The sequence below is a fragment of the Micropterus salmoides genome, unplaced genomic scaffold (genome assembly GCF_014851395.1).
Source record: "Micropterus salmoides isolate LMB-PRFRI ecotype aquatic unplaced genomic scaffold, ASM1485139v1 Ms_hic_scaffold_8, whole genome shotgun sequence".
Lineage (NCBI taxonomy): Eukaryota > Metazoa > Chordata > Actinopteri > Centrarchiformes > Centrarchidae > Micropterus > Micropterus salmoides.
Genome location: NW_024044570.1, coordinates 5664901 through 5688855, shown reverse-complemented (window position 1 = coordinate 5688855; position 23955 = coordinate 5664901). Strand labels below are relative to the sequence as shown.

At 39.9% G+C, this 23955-nt stretch overlaps 3 protein-coding genes across 3 annotated transcripts; 1 reads left to right on the top strand and 2 right to left on the bottom strand.

Annotated features, from left to right (window-relative positions):
- Positions 1-982: 982 nt before the first annotated feature.
- On the bottom strand, positions 983-8167 carry ftsj1 (FtsJ RNA 2'-O-methyltransferase 1). The gene is made up of 11 exons (XM_038705382.1): positions 8078-8167; positions 7256-7394; positions 6813-6882; positions 5635-5749; positions 5016-5094; positions 4854-4906; positions 4728-4781; positions 3269-3371; positions 2936-3019; positions 2555-2658; positions 983-1756 (listed from the first exon to the last, which is right to left on the bottom strand). The coding sequence occupies exons 2-11, from the start codon at positions 7374-7376 to the stop codon at positions 1583-1585; spliced, it is 957 nt and encodes a 318-aa protein (XP_038561310.1). The 5' UTR covers positions 7377-7394; positions 8078-8167; the 3' UTR covers positions 983-1582.
- Positions 8168-9337: 1170 nt separating this feature from the next.
- Positions 9338-16589, bottom strand: LOC119894043 (serine/threonine-protein kinase pim-3-like). Its single transcript, XM_038706540.1, has 6 exons — positions 16314-16589; positions 15298-15407; positions 14163-14213; positions 12939-13302; positions 12258-12434; positions 9338-11978 (listed from the first exon to the last, which is right to left on the bottom strand). Exons 1-6 carry the CDS (start codon positions 16381-16383, stop codon positions 11791-11793), a joined length of 960 nt encoding a protein of 319 aa, XP_038562468.1. The 5' UTR covers positions 16384-16589; the 3' UTR covers positions 9338-11790.
- A 3819-nt stretch (positions 16590-20408) lies between these two features.
- LOC119894042 (kelch repeat and BTB domain-containing protein 13) lies at positions 20409-22081 on the top strand. The gene has a single exon (XM_038706539.1). The coding sequence runs from the start codon at positions 20545-20547 to the stop codon at positions 21964-21966; it is 1422 nt and encodes a 473-aa protein (XP_038562467.1). The 5' UTR covers positions 20409-20544; the 3' UTR covers positions 21967-22081.
- The last annotated feature ends 1874 nt before the right edge of the window (positions 22082-23955 follow it).

Below are 23955 nucleotides of genomic sequence, written 5' to 3'. Positions count from 1 at the left end.
TTGTTTACCCTGTCTACAGCACTCAGCCCCAAGCCCATTGGTTCCCTTGGTTATCAGATCAACCCCCACCACAGAGACTTTTAAGTCTTGTCTTAAAACACATTTTCATTCTTTGGCGTCTGTTTAGGGACACCTGTGTAAAACTGTCTTTTGTTGTATGTCATAAATTGATTGGGATGTTTTTAGTTATCACATTTTTTTAATTGTCTAACTTTGGTCAACATTGATTGTTTGTTTTTAAATGTGCTTTATAAATAAGCTTGACTACTATAGACACAAATCTTTAAAACCAGTAAAGAAGTTACATAGTTGTTTGTAGAAAGAGTTTTAAAGGTTCAGTGTGTAATATTTAGGATATACTGACAGAAATGCAATATACATAAGGATGTTTTCAGTGGTGTATAAAGACCATACATAATGAACAGTTGTGCTTTTATTACCTTAGAATGAGCCATTTCTATCTACAGACATTGCGGATCGCCTTAAATGGATTTCACCATGTTGCGCCGCCATGTTTCTACGGTAGCCCAAACGAACAAACTGCTCTACAGAACGCGTTTAGTCACAATGTTTAATACTTACGAAGAAGAAGCAGTATTAGAAGTAGTCGTCTGGTTTGTTAGAACTAAGAAGAGAAGTGAAATTTGGACAAATAGAGGACCACACATATTATTTAGCACAAGAGGCGACACTGTCAGTCACCGCATCTTGTCCTACGCGCTTGCAAAGGGATGGGTGAGCGGTGACTGAGCCGTTGGTTGCAATTCACAACCCTCACCACTAGATGCCACCAAAACTTACACACTGAACCGATTAAAAAAAAAAAAAAAAGATAACCTGTTTCATTTCAAGGTGACCTTTAACACTTAAATTCCAGACTGCATCAGTCACTTTAAAGCTCAGTAGAGGCACCTTCCTGCAGAACTTGACAGGGCAGACTTGGAGATCCTATAAGCTTTCAGTATCCAGAAAAATTCAACTGTTTTTATTTTTACTTTTTTATTAGGCTTAATCTAGGCATGTAAATCTTAGTAGGAAACATAATTTAAAAGCTAATTTGTGAGCCAAAATCATCAGCATTTAACCCAAAATGGCAGCACAATGTTTTATCACATTTATAGTAACTACGATTTCCTGACAATTCAATATTGTTTATAGACAAAAAATATAATTCAGAGTTTAATTAATCTCAAACCACAATTCATATAAACCACGATGCTGGCTTGCATCAAAGAAATTACATTTAATTTCTAAAATATACACAAAATACTCCACATAAAATCAGACTAAGAAGAATAAAAACACACTCCTCCATTTGGAAGAACATCCATTACAGCGATGTAAAAGATTGGACAAGAAAAAAAACATGAGCAGACAGAGGACAGAGTTATCATTAAAGGAACAGTCCGGGATGGAAAAGTCTCTTCTTTTCTGTCTGATAAGAAGATGGATGTTTAATTTCTGTGCGTCCAGTACAGAGATAGAACCAGGACAACAAACAGATATCCATCTTCTTATCCAACTTTCCCCAAATGCCAGACCATTCCTTTAATGATAACTCAATCAGCAGCAGTCAAACGGATCAGGTGGACTCAGCCGGTGGCTCCGTCTCGTCTTGACTCTGGTTGGGACAGTTGGACAGAGCGTCCTCTCTGGACAGCAGGTTGTTTTTGCGAAGGTGGCAGGCCTGCTGGTAGGGGGGCCTTATGGGCGGCTGGGTTGGGGGGGTGTACTGATACGGTTTATCAGCATCCAGCTGAAGAAAAAACAGTTAGAAAAATGTACACCAACAGGTTTAAGATTGTATTTGTGCAAAGAAAAGAAAAAAAAGATACTACAAAAACTACAAGATAGCAACATGTATCACTTTGAAACGAATCCCTTAAAATACCGTTAACTTACCGCTGAACACACCAAACACCATAACCTTCATTTTGTAGCCAGAGATCCTTTAATTTTTCATTAATTTGAAAAACTAAACCACTTAATTAGAAAAGCCCTTAATCAAGGTTTTAAAAGGACACACAACTTTCCCCTTAATTCACACATTAATTAAAAATATTTGACAAATCCATCGATGACCAGTTTAAGGTGTTATTGAGGTTGGACTTTGGTTTAAATAGAGATCTTAAATATCGTCAGCTGCAATTATTTATTATTAAAAATTAGATTTTAAGGGATTATTAAACACTTTTCAGACATGGAATATGTAACATTACTGGCTTCATCTATCTGTTAACTTTATGAGTTTTTCTCATTCATTATTTTTATGCTCCTTACATCTTTATTCAGACATAATAGGTAATTCAAATGTTATTTGCGAAATTTTATGGGGGTTCTTCCCCTTAAAAACTCTTGTTGTGCAGATTACCAATCAAAATACCTTAATATAATCTTTAAAAAAGAATAATTTATTATATTTCATAGTGAAAACAAAGCATGACAACCACAGCAGGTACAAGTGTTAAAATAATAAAACTGACTGAACCAGATGTCTTTTTTATTTATGTTTCAGTTTGACCCAGTAAAGAAGGATAAACCAGTGTCTCCTCACCTGCAGAGGGTAGGTTCTGTCTGAGTCGAAGGCGCTGAGATCACCACACGCCAGGAAAGGAACGATGACGCGGTTCGGACCCTCTAACTGGTTAAAGTCTACATCTGAAGGACAGAGACCAGAACCCAATCTGAGAACAGGACCAGGACGTGCACGGAAAATAAAGACCGATCCATATCAAATTTATGCTCCGTAAACAGACACAATTAGCGACTATTTAACCTCTAAAAAAAGAAATAACACATTGTTCCTCTTACAAATGAGATTCATAACATATGAAGAGAAGCAATGCTGCTGCAGCTTTGTGATTATAATCTGTTCTGATTTGGACCTGCATGAACACAAGTTGTTCCAAATCTCCAGGAACAGACTCCTAGTTACCGTAGGAATGATCCAGCAGAGGGTTGGACATGTTGGGGATGTAACCTTCAGGAGGAGAGTAATTCTGACACACCACAAAGGCCTCTGCACACAGACAAGACAGAGAGTTCATGCAAACACCACAGCTTCAGATTAATGTGATGAAAACCAACACATGATTTAAATCAGTTTTTACTTTGAGTGATCATTTTGTGGGTCTCAAATTTTGAGTAAACAGGGTCTCGTTTCAGTGACCGGACTGTAGCCCATAGTACAAAAGTCTCAGGTGTGTAAACAATCGCAACATAGGCTGGGTTCGAGTCGTGTGATTGGTCGGCGGTGTCGATGACTCACCGATGCTGGAGTTCCTGCTGCTGCGAGGCTTGGCACAGGTCACACCACTGAAGAAGATCTTCAGCTGAGAGTACAGCAGAGTCACGTCTTTACATCTGAAGATCTGAGACACAGGCCAGTAATGGGTTAATACAGTCTGATCCATAGACTGTATATAAGATATATATGTCCAATCTGTCTGTGTCCACTGCCCACAATGCACCACTGAATGCAACTATTGACACTGTACTAATTATCTAGGATAATAGGATGTGGCTCTAGGCTCTGAGTAGCAGGCCACCAGCATAAACTCCAGGAAGTTACAGGTCCTGGCCAAGAAATAGTTTGGTATAGCAACCTCAGTGAAGCAGCAAATTGTTGTTGTTCCACTTGGTTTTTGTACACATTTAAAAAAAAGAAGATATTACGTGTTTAGTAGTGAGCTTTAAAGGTGCTGGTAGATGGACATTGTTTCTGTTGGACAGAGGCAGGCTAGCTGCTTCTCCAGTCTTTATACTGAGCTAAAATAGTTACTTTACAGATTAAAATGTTACAGAAAAAAATATGATTTTTGAACTTTTAAAATACAATGCATTTTTAAGATTAAACCTTCTCAACCTTTTTGGTCTGTGAACTCTCATAAAAAACGCTTTGGATTCTTAGCTGTTCCACCAAAAGAGATATTTCACTTCTAGAGATTAGACAAAAATCCAAAAATGATTTGAAATTTGTTTATTTGTGTCTATTTCTTCTTCTTTTCTCTCCCATTGATTATCTCACATCTCCTCACGACTCCTCAGATTTATCACAAGGCAAGGCAGGTTTATTTGTATAGCACATTTCAACAACAAGGCAATTCAAATAGCTTTAAAAAATAGCTATAAAAGCAACATATGGAAATATAAAAAGACATTTAAATACAAATACACATCAAGAGTCAAATAGAAAATAAAAACAGGTTAATTTACCTGGTATACCTATTTATTCACCCAAACGGTTTTAATATAAAGGGTGGTTTTGCTTATTTGATTTCCTCTCACACCAGTCAAACCTGATTTACCTCGCCGAATACTACTCGGCCGTGTTCAGACCTCAAGTCGGTCTAAGCAGCGGAGACCCTTTGGAGGGGCCCCGACCCCCTTGGGTGGGAACCACTGGACCAAACTAGCTTACTGTATATAAAGTAGCTAAAACTAGCTCCACCTCAAGCAGCTACAACAGTAAAATTCTGCTCTAATGCAGTATTATTATCTAATAATATGCCAGGGACCATTTTACTGCAAAAATATTACATTTAACTGATAATAATTCGGTAGTTTTACTTAAGTGGTATTTTCAGAGCAGGACTTTTACATGAATATATTGGTACTTTTAGATCCGAGTACTATACTGCTGTATTTTGCTGTCTGAAGTCAGAAATGTACACCTGATTTTCTTGGACATAACTCTTATTATAGCATAAATTATATAAATAACTCACTTTGGCCACAAACGTCCCTCCAGGTTTCAGGACGTGAGTGGTGATGTTCAGAGCCTGAGAGACAAAGAGCAGGTCAGCGTGTCATCACAGACCGACAGGTGAATACAAACACACCTAGGTACTCACAGCCAACAGGAGCTGAGCCTGGATGTACTCATCCACATCATGGAGCCCGGTAACTGTGGAAACAGAACAGGAAATAACTCCTGACAGATGCCTAAAAACATTAAAAGGGAGATGGGAGAGACTCAAGAACAGGTGAAGACAGACAGGAAGTGAGCGTCTCACCGTCTGGAGCTCCGTCACACACCACCAGGTCGGCCGGCTGACCCTCAAAGTGACGGATTATCTCCTGAGCTGTCGACACCTGAGAGGAAGAAGACGACACAGGTCATGCACTGAGACCGACGATTAACTTCAGGATTTCCAAACTTTTGTGATCCTAAAATTCTTCTTCTTTTGTTTCCACTGTGTTTTACAAAGCGGGACAAAGTCAGTAGGAAGACGTGAAGCTGATACTGTTATTGATGTTGTTTCAGGTTTATTCTGGCTGTTGAACCACTGCATGTTTGCTGTAGTTTGCTTCGCTGCAGAATTGTGATCCTTTAGTTTTCTATAATCTGGTTTTATAGAAAAAAATTTAAGAATCTCTCTGGAAATCTCAGAAAAGATTTGTTTTTCTTTCAACTTCAGCCCACAATTTTGTTTTTTCACTTAATTGTTCCTTGTTTTAAATGATTGGTTGTCCCTGTTCCATACAGATGCAGAAGTAACACGGTGGTAACTGTTGTTGTGTTTGTTCTCTGGATTCTCTGGAACCTCTTCAGGGACTCACAGAACCTCCTCTAGGACCACTGGAACCTTTTCAAGGATAACTACAAACTTGTTAAATTAATCATGTCCTCACCTTGGTGATGTCTCCCTGGATCTGAGTGACTCCTGGCAAAGGAGCCATGGCCTGCAGGTCCACCGCCACGATCTTCACGTCCTCACTATTCTTCTTATCCTTCTCCTCACGCACTCTGAGTAGAAAACAAAACAGTTAACTCTTGGTATTTTATTTATTTACGTCAGGATTTAATTTTTATATTTTGTGAAAATACAGTTAAAGTGTAGCCACACAGATGATTTCTCTCCAGGTAAATATACAAATGGGTGACAAACTAAAGGAAAAAACCTACAAGGTAAATGTATTGTCAGAAAACAGGGTTGTATAATGAGAGGAAGTGTGTAGTTCCCTTTATGCTGCAAAATAAACAAAATATACTTATGTATATTTTGCCTGGTGCAGTGCTGAGGATGAATATAGAAGTCTCACAGCCTTAGGGAAGAAGCTGTTCTGTAGTCTGGTGGTGCAACAGCAGAAACTTCTATGTCTCTTGCCAGATGGCAGCAAGTTGCACAGGCTGTGGCTGGGTTGGTAATGTTTATGTAACCTTTGGGCTCTGCGTAGGCACCACAGCTCACCGATATCACTGATGCTCGGGAGATGGGTACCAATGATCTTCTGAGCAGTTTTAATCACCTGCTGCAGAGCCCTCCTGTCCTGGGCCGTGCACATCCCAAGCTAGTTTGTGATTTTGCCAGTCAGGATGCTTTCTATTGCTCCTCTGTAAAAGTTATTAAGAAGTTGGCATGGGAAATTAGCCTTCTTAAGTTTCCTTAAGAAATACAGACATTTCTGAGCTTTCTTCACCAACATGGAGCTGTAAGATGACCATGTCAGGTTCACTGCAGTGCTGATTCCCAGGAACTTAAAACTGTTCACCTGCTCTACCACAGCTCCACTGATGTAGACAGGGGTGTGCGTCTTTCACACAGCCCTTTCTCGCTGCTGCTGACTGCAATGCACTCACTCAATACTGGACCAATTTCAAAAACAATTAGTCCCAATTAGTCACATGGACACACAAACATGGGAATATAAGATCCAAGTTGAAAAATACCAACTGTACCATGCAGTGAACCTGTGTGGAAGCATCCGCATTCGTTATGTTTCTCCACAAAATTTTTTCAGGTCTTTCCTTTACTGTATCAACTGTCTGTATGCTCAGTGAAATAAAAATAATTTACAAAAAGCAATACCTGAGTTTTCGACTGAGGACCTGACTCCAGCTGCCAGGAGCTGCACACAGATCCACTGCTCTGTTCACACCTGAGAAAGAAAAAAAACCTCAATAAATACATTTTTGACAAATCAGACATAGTATTAAATGACAGCAGAAGAACACAGCCCGGTCGTTTCACTCAGGTCCTGTCAAAACTGCCAAGAACTGTTTGGTTTGTCCACTGAAAGAGGATGAGGAAGAAACTACTTGACGGGTGTTTCAGTGTGGACAGAGTTCTTAACAAAAACACCTACATGTTGTTTCCACATGTAAACAGCATTTTCAAATGATTCTGTCAGACCTTTAATTCGAGCATGTAGTACCGAAAATAGGGGGCTGTAAGGTAGGTGGGCAAGCTGTGAGGTGACTGGACCCCATTGTCTAATAGTCCACCCATCTCAGGTATCCGATGGGTCTTACCTGTGAACAGATTGAACTCGTGGTCGAGCTGCAGCAGCTTGAAGGCGCTCCTGGCTCTCCAACCCTCCTCTTTGGCTAGACGGTAGTAAATGTCCCGCTTGTCCTTGGAGGAGCGACCCATGATGGCCTCTTGACCCCTCTAATGGAAAACACACACAGAACCAGTTAACACACCAGCCACGTTTATGCTTCTTTCTTTAATCCCAGGATATTAACACATATTGTAATACACAACTGGATTATTTTAGGATTTCAGTTAAAGATTGGTTATTTTTAACACCATTATTATAGTCCAATGAATGTAAAAGGGCATTCTCATTTATGGACTAATTTTCACAATATGCTAATTGTATTATTTCTTGTTTCTCTGGACGTGCAAATATTACTTCCAACATGACTAAATACCCTTAAATACATCAACTCGGTCCTAGTAACGTTATCAATATCAGTTCTGTTACGGTGTCCCAAATGTGTGAACCACAAATTTTTATAAAAACGGTTTGGTTGATAATTTCTTGTTAGCCGAATTGAAGAGCACCTATTAGTGAATCTAAAAATGTATTTAGTTTTACTTTAGTGAACACTGTTATGGTGCTGAAGACCGGTTAACCTTGTTTAATTCACTTTTTTAAAGGAATATGGTGTCGAGTGCCCAAGAAACGGCTGAAAAAACGTCTGTCTGAGCGTACTGTTTAATGATAGGTCAGTGCATGTCTCTAGGTTGGATATATACACTTATATACTAAACGGTACGTCTATAAAAACCCTTCAAATCTTATTTTAACAGACTTTATGAACCATTTACAAAATTCTTTTACTTACCCTTCACGTGCTGTTCCGGGGACCCCTGCCGATAGCTGTCCCCGAAGCGCCTGTTCGAAATGGCATTGCCAAACCCAAACCAAACAGCCATCTGTGTTACTTACTAATGATGAAATATGTATGTTTTTTAATAATACACATACTTTAATGATGTCGAACGTTATAAATACATCTAAATATGTGTTTTATCAGCATTTTTTCACTCCCGAATGAACTACACATTAGAAAGAGTCAAGAAAGAACACGGATGAACGAGAGTTTTGCTGCTTTTAAAAAATAAAAACACAGGGATGGATGTAGTTAACGACTTTTAAAGTAAGTTTTAATTATTACTATTATTTATTTTTTAAATCCCTCCGAATTTTGTAGCATTTCTGCTTACAGAGTATCGGCCACACGGTGTCACTGTGGAGACATGAAACTGCTTTCCATTAAAACGACACGTGTTTCCCTGAAGGAAAATAACACTGATGTCAATTAATCGAGGATTTTTAAATACTATACAGACAGAAAACATAATCAGCTCATATCGGAAACATGATTGTATTTTAAGCCTCAAATACCTGCAATTCAACAATTAACATTTATATTCCAAATTAAAATTGCTCAGCTATTTTGACCCTTGAAATGAGAAGAAATTAGTTTTGACAAGTAATTTAATAGCACTTTTGTCTCCCTAGATTTTCTATTTTAATATTATTAATAAGTACATAATTTGGGGGGGGGGGGGGGGGGGGGGGGGGGCAGCCACTATTCATGCTTGTCCTGGCTGCTTCATATTTCAATATATTGCTGTTTCATCATTGTCTTATGTTTTATTATTGCTGTGTTTCTTCTTTTAAATATTTGATTGGCTCTGCTTTTTTTCTCTTGCTGTTGTTTTGATTGCATTACTTCATACCGCAGTTTGTTCAACAGTGGTTGTTTAAAATGTGCTTTATAAATAGACTTGACTTGATCACGCATCAAAACCACCAGACTCCATTGATCAAAACAGTAATTTTACCAGGCAGAACACTAAAGTTGCTGGTCTTCCGCTGCCTCGGTCGGTTAGTTTGTTTGTGTTATTTTTACTTTAATTTAGGTGGCTGTTCAAAGTAGTCTTGAAAATTATGTAATATGAATGTTTAAATTAATCCGTGAAATGATTGAAACAAGGTTTGGCATTAATTCAGGTGAATTGTGTAAATCTGAAGCTATTTGTTAAGTAATGTGGTTGGTACAGAAAAGTCTGAAAGGAGTCAACACGTCACACAGAAAATCAGTTTATATATGAGAAGTTTAATTGAAAATTTTCTATGAAAAAATACTTCTCTGTGACAATTGTATATAACACCAAAAACTGTAACACATATAATGAGAAATTAGTTTAAACTCTTAAGCCTAACGTGACCAAACTCAAACCTGACGCTGATTTTATTTGTTTTAAGCAAAAATGAAAATGAAATAATCATTTTATAACAGTTAAGACAACTTAAATAATGCAATGATAAGGAACGCCCCTTCACTAAATAAATAAAACTCAGAAATGTACAAAAAAATATATACAGTATAAAAAACAAATACATATATTCAAAATACAAAACTAAATATTTGCATTGACTGTGCATTTTACACTCACAGACTGAGATATTGTTTTCAGAACACAATTCAAACAAAGTGATGAGGATAAAGCTGAGCGCCGGCATTTCCTCTGAGAGCCTTTAAAAACTACAAGAGAAATCACAATTCTTCTGTTTATATACTGTACATGTTTTTATTTCACACTTGCTTTGGCAATGTAAACGCTTGTTTCCCATGCCAATTAAGCCCCGTTGAGTTGAACTGAATTTAGGGAGAGGCTGAACTGGCTGTGGAAACTTTAAAGAATAACATGTATCTCATCATAAGTAATGCTGTGGTGTAAATACTGAAACAGAAAACAGAGGAAAAAAAAATCAACTAAACGGTTTTGATTAACCTCAACGGTAGAGAGATAAAGTTCTGAGCCGGGAGCTAACCTGAGAGGCTGGGACAGATTTACTTTAACACACATTATCTCCTGATATAAAATCACAATTTTGTTCCTTTCTAGCCTTTGTTTTAGTTGGGAAAAGTCCTTCTGTGTTCAGAGGATGTGAGATGTTAGTTACATGAAAAAATAAAAATACAAAATAAAAAAGGTTTCAACTCAGCATAGCACGTATCAAACAGTCATGTTTTGGAATCAGAACTGAGACCAGGGTCTGGTGTCCTGAGCCAGTCCAAGCTCTACAGAGGCATGTGTGTTTCCAGTAGCTCGCCGGGTCCCACGCTGACATCACAAGGTGGGTGGTGTTCCTCAGAGGACTCCTTAAACTGAATTTGTTTGGGTTTTGGACAGTTGGTCTAACTTGTCACTGTTGTCTCACATCTTATTGTACAGACTGCATTCACCAAAGAAAGGCCTGATCTTGTAATTATGACGTACTATCTCACAATGACGAGACAACAGGCGAAAAATTCTGTGACCCATCAGATTCTGTGAATTTCAGCCACAGAAAACAGTTTTTTTGTTTTGACAGCCATCGCCAAACATGATCATGGTGTAATGATGAGATACAGAAGTCGTAGGAAGTCTTTTCTTTTGGTGAAAGCAATGTGCGTCCATATAGAAAAGGGGAAGTCCCTTAACTTTTAGGTGTGTATTCTTTGTAGTTACAGATTTTCAGTTTTGTACTTGTACAGATTCACGACAAACTGCGGTATAAGGTCCCATGGCGGTCCGTGGTAAGGGGAGGGACCTGACCTCTCTATTGTTGACTAGACAATTGAAAGGACAAAATAATTGACAGATTGATCAACAGTGAAAATAAGTGTCACATGTCTACATGTAATTATAATATGTATTATAATCATGTGGCCCATCACTGCAGAAATGGAGTCGTTGAGTAAACCACTTTATCTGCAAAACTATTTTTGGGAGAAAATAACTGGACTGGGTTCCTCTATAACGATTATGTGGGTTCCAACTTTATTATCTAAACTTAAGGAACCCTCCACACCTCCAGACGGACTCCTGGGGCACGCTCAGTCTGAAAACAGTGTGCACTGTTTTGTTTCGGTTGAAGGATGCGAGTCCTCAAAAACAGCGTCGAACGGGCTTTGAGGTTTCCTCTTGTTTGGTGGGTGTGTCCGAGGGGTTACTTAATCTGCAGCGACGTGTATAGGCCTGTAAACCCTGCCCTGCAGTTTCTACAAACCCCTTTACTTTATCGGGATGTTCTCTGCTATTCTGGACGGCAAGAGCGGTAACATCAAGCACACTTTGTAGTATTAAACATGAACAAACTAATTTCATTAGGCTCCTCAAAAAATAGCCTTCTCAGCTGCCATAACTGTAACGATTGCGTAACACAACAGGGTGTTCAACACACCACCGTTTCCGTTTTAATAAATGCTTTGCTACGTTTTGTCGGGGCTGAACGCGCTACTGATCTACAGCTGGCTACCGTTGAGACGCTCCTCCCACAGCAGCTTTCAAACTCAAGGCACTCTGAACGAGGAACACCAGACGGAAAACTACGCAGGTGTTGAGGCTCCATAGTCAGTGAACAGGAAAGGGGCACCGTGGAGCAGCGCGGTGTCAAACTTAACTGTGACCGCGACCACAAGGTAACTGAAGTCAAACACCACTGGAGGACATCTGTGAATCAAGATCACGCCACGACCCCCGGCAGCCTCCCTTTGACCAATCAGATGCTCTGCTGGCTGGTGGAGGAAGACGAGGAGGAGTCAACTGTGATGGTGTGGAGCGTGACGCCACCGCTGTCCGTCTGCTGTCCATTGCTGCCCGTCACCCAGGGGTGGAGGAGGATCTGCTCCAGGGTTGGCCGGTCAGATGGCTGCTGGTTCAGACACCAGCCAATCAGCTGCTGGCAGTCTGCGACAGAAAATACGATACAAAGGCTGAACTGAAGGTAACTTCCTGTTTAATATTGTCACATCTCTCAAACACAATAAATATTTATTTCTTTGCCCTGAGCTGAGTCTTTGAGGCAGAGCCTCTTCTCTGGCCATGTGCCAACCACAACACAAATGCTGTGTCTGCAAACCACCACTTATTTCCTAAAGGCTGAGCTGTCCACATACTTTTCACAGAAATGACCTAAAATCAGTGCATGGAAATTAATCAGAGCTGACGCGTCACACTCAAACTGACCTGAGGAGATTTCGCGTCTGAAGTAGACCCGTCCATTCAGGATCTCCTCGTCTTGTTCAAAGGGGATGTCTCCACACACCATGTCATACAGCAGCACACCGAGCGACCAGACGGTGGCCGAGCGGCCGTGGTACCGGTGGAGACGGATCCACTCTGGAGGACTATACACCCGCGTACCTGCAGGTGGGGGGTTATATATTCAACTGTATGACAACAGAATCACAAGTAGTGGAAACAGATCATCATCATGCTGCTCGTGTGCGACGGCTGCTGGTGACAAGAGTAGCAGCTGATGTTTCTGGAAAACACCGCCTTCACCCGACATAATCGAACAGGTGCATGATGGGACAGCAGTCACTTTTACCCTTAATATCATAATCCCAAACCCAAACATGATTACAACGCTGTGAATATGTTCTCAAATTTCCCAAAAGACAAATCCCCACTCTCCAAACAATACCAGCATGATGTGAAACTTTAATTGGTCCTAACAGGAATATGTTAGATATAGGATAGAACAGCACACACACACACTTTCCAACCTTAAAGAGTCAAACCAACAGACAAAACTTCCCTCTCCTCTTCCTGTCAATATCTGCTGTTGCCATGATGACTGCATCCGTATAAAACAGTAATGAGTCTGTCGAGGCAGCTCTTTGACAGCTAGATGATCGGACTCACCATCGAACTCGGTGTAGGCGGCGTCTTTGAGGAGGGCCCCTGAGCCGAAGTCAATGAGTTTGATCTGTCCGGTCTTCAGATCCACCAGCAGGTTCTCGTCCTTGATGTCTCTGTGGACCACGCCGCAGGTGTAGCAGTGACGCACGGCCTCCAGCACCTGCAGGAAGAAGCCACGCGCTGCGGCCTCGTCCAGTGCTCCGCGCTCTGTGATGTAATCAAACAGGTCCTGCCCCGGCTCGGGACGCTCCATCACCATCAGCCAGCCGTCCACCTGCTCCCACCAGTCCAACAGCCGCACCACGCCGCCAAACGCCCCGCCCACCTTCTTCAACAGCACAATCTCCAGAGGAACCACGGCGCCACACTGAGAGTATCAAAGAGAACGTTTAAAAATATATCATCAACTCACAGTCCATAAAATTATAGTTGGTAAACATTGTAACACATGAGCTCATTAGCCAATGAGTCATATCAATAAACACTTTTAGTCATTTTTATGCGGCAAGTGTGATTGTGTGATGGATAAGATTGTTTTCACTACTTTCTGACATTTTATAGACAGATTGATTAAATCCACAAAACAATAATAGGCAAATTAATCAGTGACAATAATCATTAGTTGCAGCTCTAAAATATGTTATTATTATAGTAATGACAGATGAAAACAATGCCATAAAAACTTTCTGAAAAGTAGCGTATATTAACATTATGCAATATATGGTATACGTTCTTAATTTCAAACTGTAGTTAAAGTGTCCCACAGGGATCTATTCTTGTTCCTCTTCTGCCACTCCACATTGTGATGTACACAGTTTGTGTTTCAGCTTTCAGTTAACAAAAGGAAGCTTGTTTTAACCCTTAACCAAACAAAATGTATTTTCAAGGTCAGTGAAGAAAATCCTGCCTCAATGATTCTGCTCTCTGATTACATTTAAATATAGTAGTTATTAAGTCACGTCAGAGGACATTTTAAGTTTATTGTAGCTGTGCCACACTGAAATCAGAAACTGGATTTGAACTATTTCTTAAGAATGGAATGAGTTGAAGCTGGTGTGGGCAATGTGGGAGGCATGTAAAGATATGTCTGAAAAAGATTCTTGATCTCAGTGAGACTTGAGAATTAAATTATAAACTAACTAATATAGCTGCTGAAGTGGTAATCAAACTGTCAAGAAGTTGTTATTGAAACAGTTCCTCCTCAAGTCAAATGCAGGTAAATCTCACCAGAGAGCCCCACTCAGTTACTCTGTCTCTGCACACATGCTTCACCGCCACCTGCATGTAAACATAAACAACACTATTAACATACAGCCTCCATATATATATATATATATATATATATATATGTTAGAATAGATTTTGTCTGTATAAAACACAGAATAAACAGCAGTCATGATAGAAATATGTGACCATGAAGCTTTTTGTTTGCTCCTTAAGTATTTGAATGTGTTTCTTTGCTTATGCTTAAAAAAGATTTGCGTGAAGAATATTACAGTGTAAAGCAAAATAGTAAGATTACTGTTCAATACAAGAAGAGAGTAAATCTTCTTGGGCCACATTTCTTTGTGAAAACAAAGACCACATGCCATGCGTGACTGCCCTGTGTCAAGTTGCACAGCTGACAACAGTAAAACAGGAAGTACAGGGAATAGACACTACCTTCCAAATAAAAGAACAACTGTCAACACATGAGTTCTTGTTGGATACAGTGGTGATAATCTGCAAATGTTTTACTTTAGTCAGTCCAAATCTAAACAGACAGTTTTAAATGAGACACACAGCTAATTGAAAAACAAGCAGTTTAATTTATATACAAACACTTAATATTTTAAATAATGCTAAATACACCAATGATTAGATAGAAGTAGGTACATTCATGGACTTATGACGTATGAAATACATGAAAATATAGATTAAATCAATTATTTCAAGGGGTGACAAACCATTAAATGACCCTGCAACTAACATCCAGCATCATTGTGGTAAATTTCATATCAGCTGAGAGGGGAGCTCAAACATCTAGTGTTGTGCATAAACACACTGATTCCTACTACGTGTTCTTTGAGAAGTCAGAAACACTGTCAATGAAGGATGCAGATCTTTTGCTTTTTATTTCCCCAGAAAGGAAAACAGCTCACATATAAACATTACCAATAATATTGTGGGAAGATTGTCAGCAGCTGTTTCCCAGCTCAAGAAAGAACTTTAAAATCATTAACGATATGTTTTAAAAGACTTCAGTGAGGCTTTTATTTTAAAGGCAGAGACCGGAAGTGCAGCTGCTTGCTGTGCGGTAGCTTTAAAACTGCCAGCCGCGGCCATGTGCTGGGACCAAAACAAAGCGGCTCCCCGCTCTTACCGGCAGCCCGTCGGCCAGGCGGACAGCCGAGTAGACTGTGCCGAATCCTCCGCTGCCGAGCACCGAGTCCAGCCGGTACAGCTTCTCAAACGGCTGCTTCTCCGCTTTGGCTGAAAACACACACAAAATAATAAATAAAGGACTATATTGCATGGTATTTGGACGGATTTGACGCTGTAGTGCTGCGCCAAAATCTGCAACTTAACCTCCCTCCTCCTCCTGCCGGTGTTTTTGATTCGCAGCGTCATCTTTACACCTAATTTATCATTATTATTTGATTAATGTGTTTAAAGATGAAGAAAATACCGCCTTAATTCGCTGCATACACTCGAGCACATAAACCAAATGTCCTCAGGTGACTTGTTGTTCTTGTGTCAGCCGTTTAAAAAATGGTGGCCCACCGTCGTCTCCAGTGTCAACTCTTTAAACGGTGTTTAAAAAAAGAAACAGATGCCGTTTCAAATGTGGAGACGACGTTTTTTTATTACAAGGTAACTACACATTTTGGCAACACACCAGGACTTTCAGAATAGCCCCAGCGTGATTTATAATTGAAAGGTCATCAAATGTGGCACACACCCACTCATCGATTAACAGTAAGTAATGGATGGAAAATGTATGGATTTAAATACTCACTCTGGTTTCCTCACTGAAAACACTAAACAGCAGCCGGTTTTTCTCTCTAACGTGAAGATATAGTTCTTTCGAGGTCATCGGCTGAGTCTATTTCAATAAATTAAGGTTGTCAGATGATGTTTCTTATAAATAAAGTAAGAAACGTGTGCATGTAACCGAATAATAACGGCTGGAAAATGGCCGTTAGTTTCTGTTATTATTGTGTGGACCGTCGGGTTCTGTAACCTGATTAATGAATCTGAGGGTTTGCTGTTGGATGAACACGGTGTTAAGGTTTTGTTTAGGTGTCCCAGAGATGACACGGCTGGTTAGATCAGGTTTAGATCAGGAGAAAGTAACCCGGTCACAGAATACGACGGCATTCACATTAACACCGATACCTTGCAGCTTTGCCGGCAGATCCATGCTGGACGGGATGTGAGAGAAGGAGCCCAGTTTAGAGAGCAGCATGCTGCTCGTGACTTCTCCCAAAAAAAATGAAAACACACCCGGAAAATATTGGCGTACTTAATCCCAGATAACACAGCTAAGTCCTCGACCCTTGTTACGGGCAGAATAGTGCGCAAACACGGTCAAAATCCATCCGTAGTCCGGTCATTTATACAGATAAATAAATCAGCGTCCAGAGAAGCGCGCCACTCTGCCCCTCCGTCCGCCGCTGCCAATATTTACAAAGATCACATAGATCCTTCCGCCTGAACATTAAATAACGCCACACTACCTGCCGCTTCGTACCCAAACCGTCACACATACGTAAACAGCGGCGTGTCGAGACGCATCGGCTCAACGTGAATTTAAATCGGTGTCGAGAAAAATGAGCATTAAACCAATGAGAAAACACACGGACTAGTTTTACGTAGTAGAAAAGGCGCAGGGATTCAAAGATGGTCACTCCGTCAGTGCTGCGGCACATCAGAGAGAAGAGAAGCGAAGGCTTCCCAATAATGACTTACAGAACATTTTTAAATAATTAGAAATAAATAAATTATTCAAATTATATGATAATAACTGAAAGATTTAAGAAATAGTATAATTGTAAATTTGCAACACTCAGACTCTGTGTGTATCGATCAAATAGAGAATAAGGGTGTTTCAGCGATTACAATAGAATTACATTAATCTCAGCAGTTTAAATAAAATCCCTTTTTTACTTTCAAACACACCCAACAACACCCAGAGAACCGTCATGTGGATAAAACCTGAATAGGCTATGGATTTATTTGTAAAAATGTTTTTACTGTAAATTTTCACAATTGTCCATTTCCATATACACACACTCTATTACTATTTATTACTATTTATATCATTAAATGCCTAAAAATACTCTGTTACTAGTATAAGTCGTACATTGAAGTATAATCAGTAAACGTTGCCTACTTAAAGTATTAACAGTAAATATGTAGCAGTATAAAATATACCCTGTGACTGTTGTACTATAATATATATTTTATCATTATGTTATTATTACTTATGCATCAAAGTAAAAGCTGTAGTTGTTGAGCTGGAGCCATTGAACTATTTTGAATTGGACTGCAACTAATATTTATTTTCATAAATAAATATTTATTTTCTATCTGCTAATTATTTTCTGTATTCACTGATTGTTTAGTTTGTAAAAATTCAGAAAATAATGCCCTCACGAAGCCCAAAGTGAAACCTTCACAATGCAACCCAAACCTAAGAATCATTAAAAAAAAATTAAATTATCAAACTCATTAAAAGAAAATCGCAGAATATCTCAAATTTTGTGAAGCGGGAACCATTAAATGTTTTGACATGAAAAATTACGATTAAACAATTATCAAAATAGTTGCCAATTAATTTTCTGTTAATTGATTAATTGACTAATTGTTTCAGCTATACTTTTGTGCGCAAAAATCTTAATTTGGAAAGTAGAAACTACATTAAATAAAGAGAGAAGAAAGAAAAAAAAAGCAATTACGTCTTCCACGTAGTGGAGTACAAAACGTGCCATGAGAAGAATCTAGTCAAGTAAAGTACAAGTACCTCAAATTTGTACTCTACTTAAGTGCAGTATTGTAAGTAAATGTACTTAGATATGTTCCACCACAGGCTGTGTGTTGCTGGGCAGGTGTGCAGTGGTTTTATCAGAGCTTGTTTGCTGCTGATTATTGAATTAAATAAGTTATTTACCTCCCTTTTTTCCGACGTAACATATATCTACTTGGCGTAAACAACACAATGCAGTATTAAACTGCATTTTTATGTGTAATCCTATCATTTCATCCTGCTGTAACCGAGTAGAGTGGAGAAGCACCTGCAGCTGGATGGACAGATCAAAGCTGCAGCACAATGTTCCCACAATCCCCTCTGTCTGCTCACAGAGCAGGAGGAGGTGGGATTGTTTTGACTGAGGAGGCAGGCAGAAGCCAGGTCACATGACTTGCTGTATTACTGCCCCAAATCTAGGTCAACCCCTCCTCCCCTTACTGTACGTGAATGTAAAGCGGTAGATTGACAGAAAACAGATTTAAAGATCAGAGAGCTGCTGTTGTTCTCTGGAGACAAACATCTTCAAACTGAGAGACTTGCATCATGATCAGGAGGTTTGTCATCATTGTTTGTTTTCACTATTGAAACCACAGAGCTATGTGTGTGACACATGACTCTCAGCAGAATGAATCCTCATCACATTGAATCTATCTCCACATCCAATCTGAAATTTCACAATATTTAGCTTTTCTCATTGGCTCTTCAGCATATAGGTCCAAAAAGCCTAGTTTCCTATGAATGTTAACATGTTAAGAGATTTTCAACTCTACATGTGAAATTGCATTGTCTTATTTGTAATAATCTGGTGTTTTAAGACATAAAGGCAAATTTATATGTCAAATTGGTCACGATTATTTACCATTCATTTTATTTAAATGCTACACTTTAAAGGAATAATGGTTTGACATTTTAGGAAATAAGCGTATTCACTCTCTGGCAGAGAGTTGGATTAGAAAATCAATACTACTCTCCTATCGGTCCATTAAATATTGGTCTAAAGGACAACTTTTTTATCTTAACATTTTTGATGATTGATGTAAAGAAAAAGCTAGATACAAGGAAGGCCTACAAGGTTGTTTATTAGTCATTATAAAGCACAAGGCTGCATAACGAAACTAAATATGTAGTTCCCTCATGAAACACGCACAACATATAATTAAGTGTAGGCCTATATTCAAATATGGTAACATATAAAGTAAAATAAAACGATATATACAGTTATTTCTATACATATATACAGACACGTATCCACCGCAAACATTCCACAGTGCATTTTTTGAATTTGCATCTCGGGTGAATGTAAACAGCAGCAACCAGATGATTATATGAAAGTTTCATCTTCACAATAAACAGTCTGACATTTTGGGAAACAGAGTCCATCTTGACTGCGTTTGAGCACAAATCATCATCTCCTCTCATCTTTCCGGAGTCTTGCACTGACAGCTCGGAACATGGGAAGCTCGCTACCACTCTCATGTCTGTGCTATGGAGCTTAAGCTAGCAGCTGGCTAGCACAGCTAGTCTGGCTCTGTTCAAATGTAACAAGATCTGCCTACCAGCACCCTTTGTTTATAGTATTTCTGCTAAGCTAAGCAAAGCAGCTGCTGGATGTAACTTCTGAGAGTGGTCTCATCTAATTCTCTGTAACAAAATCAATTATACAGCAGCAAAATATGTAAGAGAGTCAAATAAGTAGTATTATAATTACACAAAAGTCTGTGTAAATAGTTATAACCTGAAATGTTAGGCCTCTAGTCAATATGAGGAACGTTTGAGACTCACCTTCTGTACCGCCTTTCCTTTAAACAGGGTCTCTTCCCTTTTGCTATTGTACTCCATGGGAGACGTAAGCAACATCGTGGTCACAGAAATTTACATGTTTTAGGCATCCTGTTTGAATCCTCCAAAGATATACTGGTCCTCTATATCATAATACAATACACACAACGCTACACACCACCGGTTAAATTTTGATAAGTAAACCAAATCTTATTGACATTATTATTATGTACGCTACACACTACCTTGTATATCTCAAGACTAAATTGGTGGTAAACTCAATTAATTTAGGCATGAGAACTGTGAACATCTGGCTTGTGGGTAGACAATCGGTGATCATATTGAATTAGTGCCTAAATACCAATCCGTAGCCAGGATTTAGATGTTTAATATACGGATGTTCTTCTGCCTTGACTAATGCAGTATGGATTGCTTGTTGGGATGATTTTGAAAACTGTTCACAAAGTGACCAGGATATTATGTCTTTAAAGCATTTTTTTTTTTTCAATTTTGTTATTTTGGGCTGAGCTATGGAGATCTCAAAACTCTCTCCAAAACTATCATCATGGCTAGATACCTCCATAGCTAAGTGTTTTGGTTGATCTGATACTTGAAGTTTGCAGCAGCAGATACCGCTACCCTTGTGTTCACTTGATGCCCTCTAGTCCACAACATGAATGTGACTCAGGTCATTTGTTCTCTTCTATTTTTAGCTGAGTCTATTTTGAAAGCTGTGAAAGAACTGAGCCTCCCCGAAGAGAGAAGCTGCTTCGTTCGTTTTGGAAACGCTTCTACGAATGTCACAGTCAGGGAGTAGTAATGTCAGAGGACGGCAGCAGCTGTGACAGTGCAGACAAAAGATATCTGCCATGTTGTGCCCCTGCTCTCGTCTCAGCTAAGATGATTATCGTGGTCGGAGACACTCACTTCTCTGAGGAGAAGATGTTTCTTGTTCAGAGCTGTGACTATTTCCAAGCTCTGTTTCGCTCTGGGATGAAGGAGTGTCGGCAGGAAAAAATCCACCTCAAGTCTCTACATGCGCAAGGTTTCCTAATCGCCTTGGCGGTTTTACGAGGTGAGTTGCCCGTCCTTGATGGCGACGACATTGTTGAGGCCATCGAATGTGCTGCTTTCTTGCAGGTGGCACCGCTCACCAAGCATCTGATCGACCTCATTGATTCTGACAACTGTTTGCTGATGTATCACACCGCTGCAACCTTCGGCCTCTTAGACCTTTACCACGCTGCTGCGCTGTTCATCCGAAACATGTACGCTGACCTGGAGGCAGAGGTCAGGAAAACCTTGCCGTCGGAGATGATCTCCTACGTGGAGTCTTTGACCCCAAGTGTTTTTGTGGCAGTGGGGGCCCATGTGACCTGCGGTGTGGATGAAACGGTACATGCTGCCTCCAGGACGGTCTGCTACCTCGATGAAACTTCCAATAACTGGAAAGTATTAACAGATCTTCCACTACAGGCCAGCACCTCCATGGCGGGAGTGACTGTTTTAGACAATAAACTCTACATTGTCGGAGGAGTTCGTGGAGTTCATAAACAAGTCGTGGACTCTTGTTTCTGCTACAGCGTTGAAAACAACAGCTGGACCAGAATCTCCGGTCCAGCACAACTGCGATACAATCTGAGCCTTGTGGGTGTAGACGGTCATCTTTACGCCATCGGAGGAGAATACGAGCGAACAGTTATGTCATCTGTGGAAACCTATGACGTAAAGACCGGAAGGTGGGCGTTTGCTGCTCACTTACCTCGACCAGTGGCGGGCGCTGCGTGCACCAAAGCCATGAGCAGGATATTTGTATGTTTATGGAGGCCGATGGAGACCACAGAGATCTACGAGTATGTCTCAAGAAAAGATGAGTGGCGGCTTGTTACCACTCTGATCAGGCACCAGAGCTACGGCCACTGCATGGTCGGCCACAGAGACAACCTGTATGTCATGAGAAACGGGCCGTCGGACGACTTCCTGAGATGCCTGATGGACTGTTATAATCTGAGCTCGGGCCAGTGGTCGTCTCTGCCCGGACACTTTGCCAACAGCAGAGGTTCACTGTTCACAGCTGTGGTGAGAAGTGACTCTGTGTTCACGCTCAACAGGAGCATGACTCTGGAGTACGCCGTCGACGGTAAAACCTGGAAGCCCAGACGGCAGATGAAGGGTTTCCCCAGAAGTGGATCTGTGTGGACGTTTCTGCTCCGGCTGCCAGATGCTCTCTTGCTTCAGTAATGGCTTCATTTGCTCTGGGATTTATTATTGTCGACAGCTTTTGACCCTAAGACGTGTATTTTCTACACCTGTGCTTCAATAAATTTAACAGACAATTCCTGTTTATTACATCTTCACAACTTCATTGTCCATCATTTTTATCAGTAATGATAATAATGTTCTCACTAAGCTGCTTGCTCGGATCTGGGATCTGGTTTTGTGTTAAATCCTGTTTTTCCTGTGAATAGTGTTTTCTGTAGTGTTGCAAATTGTGCTTGATGTTAGTAGGGTAAGGTTGTAGTGGGAAGGAAAACACATGGAAATGGGATGGGAAAACGTGGACACAACAGAGACACCTTTTACTCTAGTCATTTCAAGTGTCCCAATTAAAATCCAGATAGGATTTGATACGAGTTGGTTTACACTCAGCCACATATACGAGTCTCTGTTGGCCAGATCACAAATCTAATCCTCATGCAATGCAATCTGCCTTGGTATTCACGGACTACATTCAAATCAGGGTGTGCCCATTACCATCGCTCTCTGGGCAGGCTCAGACGGCGAATGTCAATGTAACTTCAGCTGCCATTATCACAGACAGCAGATCCTGTGATTGGTTACTGATGTAGTTACAGCTTGGAGGAGTAAAGATTATGCATCTTGGAGAGATGGATCTATTTACAAGTTTCAGCATCTGGCTAGATTGCGTTTCATACCACCTCCCGAGGTGGTTTTAATCGGATTTCAGTCCTTCCGTTATGCTTCTTCAATGCAATTACAGTTTATGAAGCTCCAGCAAAAGTTCAGTCGGGAAGACGATTCTTTTGCATGCTTAGCCGGTGGTTTATTTCTAAAACCCTCCTGCCGTTCACTTCTTTTACGCATGCTCACTCATATTTCCTGCTCTCACTCCATCAGCCTAAGCCAAGTCATCAGCCTCCAGTGCCAGCACCACCAGTGTCTGGAATCCATGGAGGGATATATTCTTGCTGCTGCTCAGGGCAGATGCCCCTACATTACCAAAATCTCCCTGTAGAGTCTAAGTGCCAAAGATTTTCTGTCCAGACTTAATCATCACACATCATCTGTTATAATAAACATTATCTTTACTTCATTCATTTTTCTGTTATGATTGAAGTTTTTTAATGTCTTATATCTATCTGATCTGCCCAGGACACGTAAAATGTAAATAGGTTCAGTAGCAAGAAACACAAGCAGCCAATTGTAAACCTCCAGTTTAGGCAAAGTTATTTGGGGGGAAAAAGGTAAAAATGAAGGCAAACAGTACATTTATTACCCAAACATGGGATGTTGTGGAAGCAAGATTCAAAGTTAAAAATACTGATTTATTTGAAGGATGTTTAAGTTCTATTTACTGGTAATTTAATATCTGAACATGCTAAAAATGTCAGCAGCAAAATGTATTTTTGCCCTTTATACAGAGAGCAGCTAAGAAGTGCTTATGTGTAGGCATACTGAAGTTCTATGGTCAGAAAGAGCTGAACATATTAAGCACATAGTGTATACTTGATATTTTTTCATTAGGCCTTTTTCTAGGTGGCTGAAATATGTTTTGTTGCTGACCCTTCCCACAGCAACACGTTGCTTTAGCTTCTGTGCCAGTACATCTCTCTTCTCTCTGCTCCTGCAAACTGGGGACACACTGATCGCCATCTACAGCAGGTACACTGACTATGGACAAGTACCTCATACAGCCTCATATAAAAAAATCAAACCCTTTAGTGTGTATGTGTGTGACTGCCTCGCCTTGTTGTGATATTATACACAAACTGTATATATGTTTGTTCTCAGGTCTGTCTTGTAAGATAGATTTTAATATTAACTTACTGAGTAAATTAAAGTTTAACAAAGATTATTATTTCTTCAAAATGTAAACATCTTGTTTGTCTATGGGATTTGGGCATATTAACATTTTCTGATGATATTAAAGGTTATTTTCTTACATCAGAAATGTTTGAAAACAAAGTAGAGAAACAGGGTAATATTGTC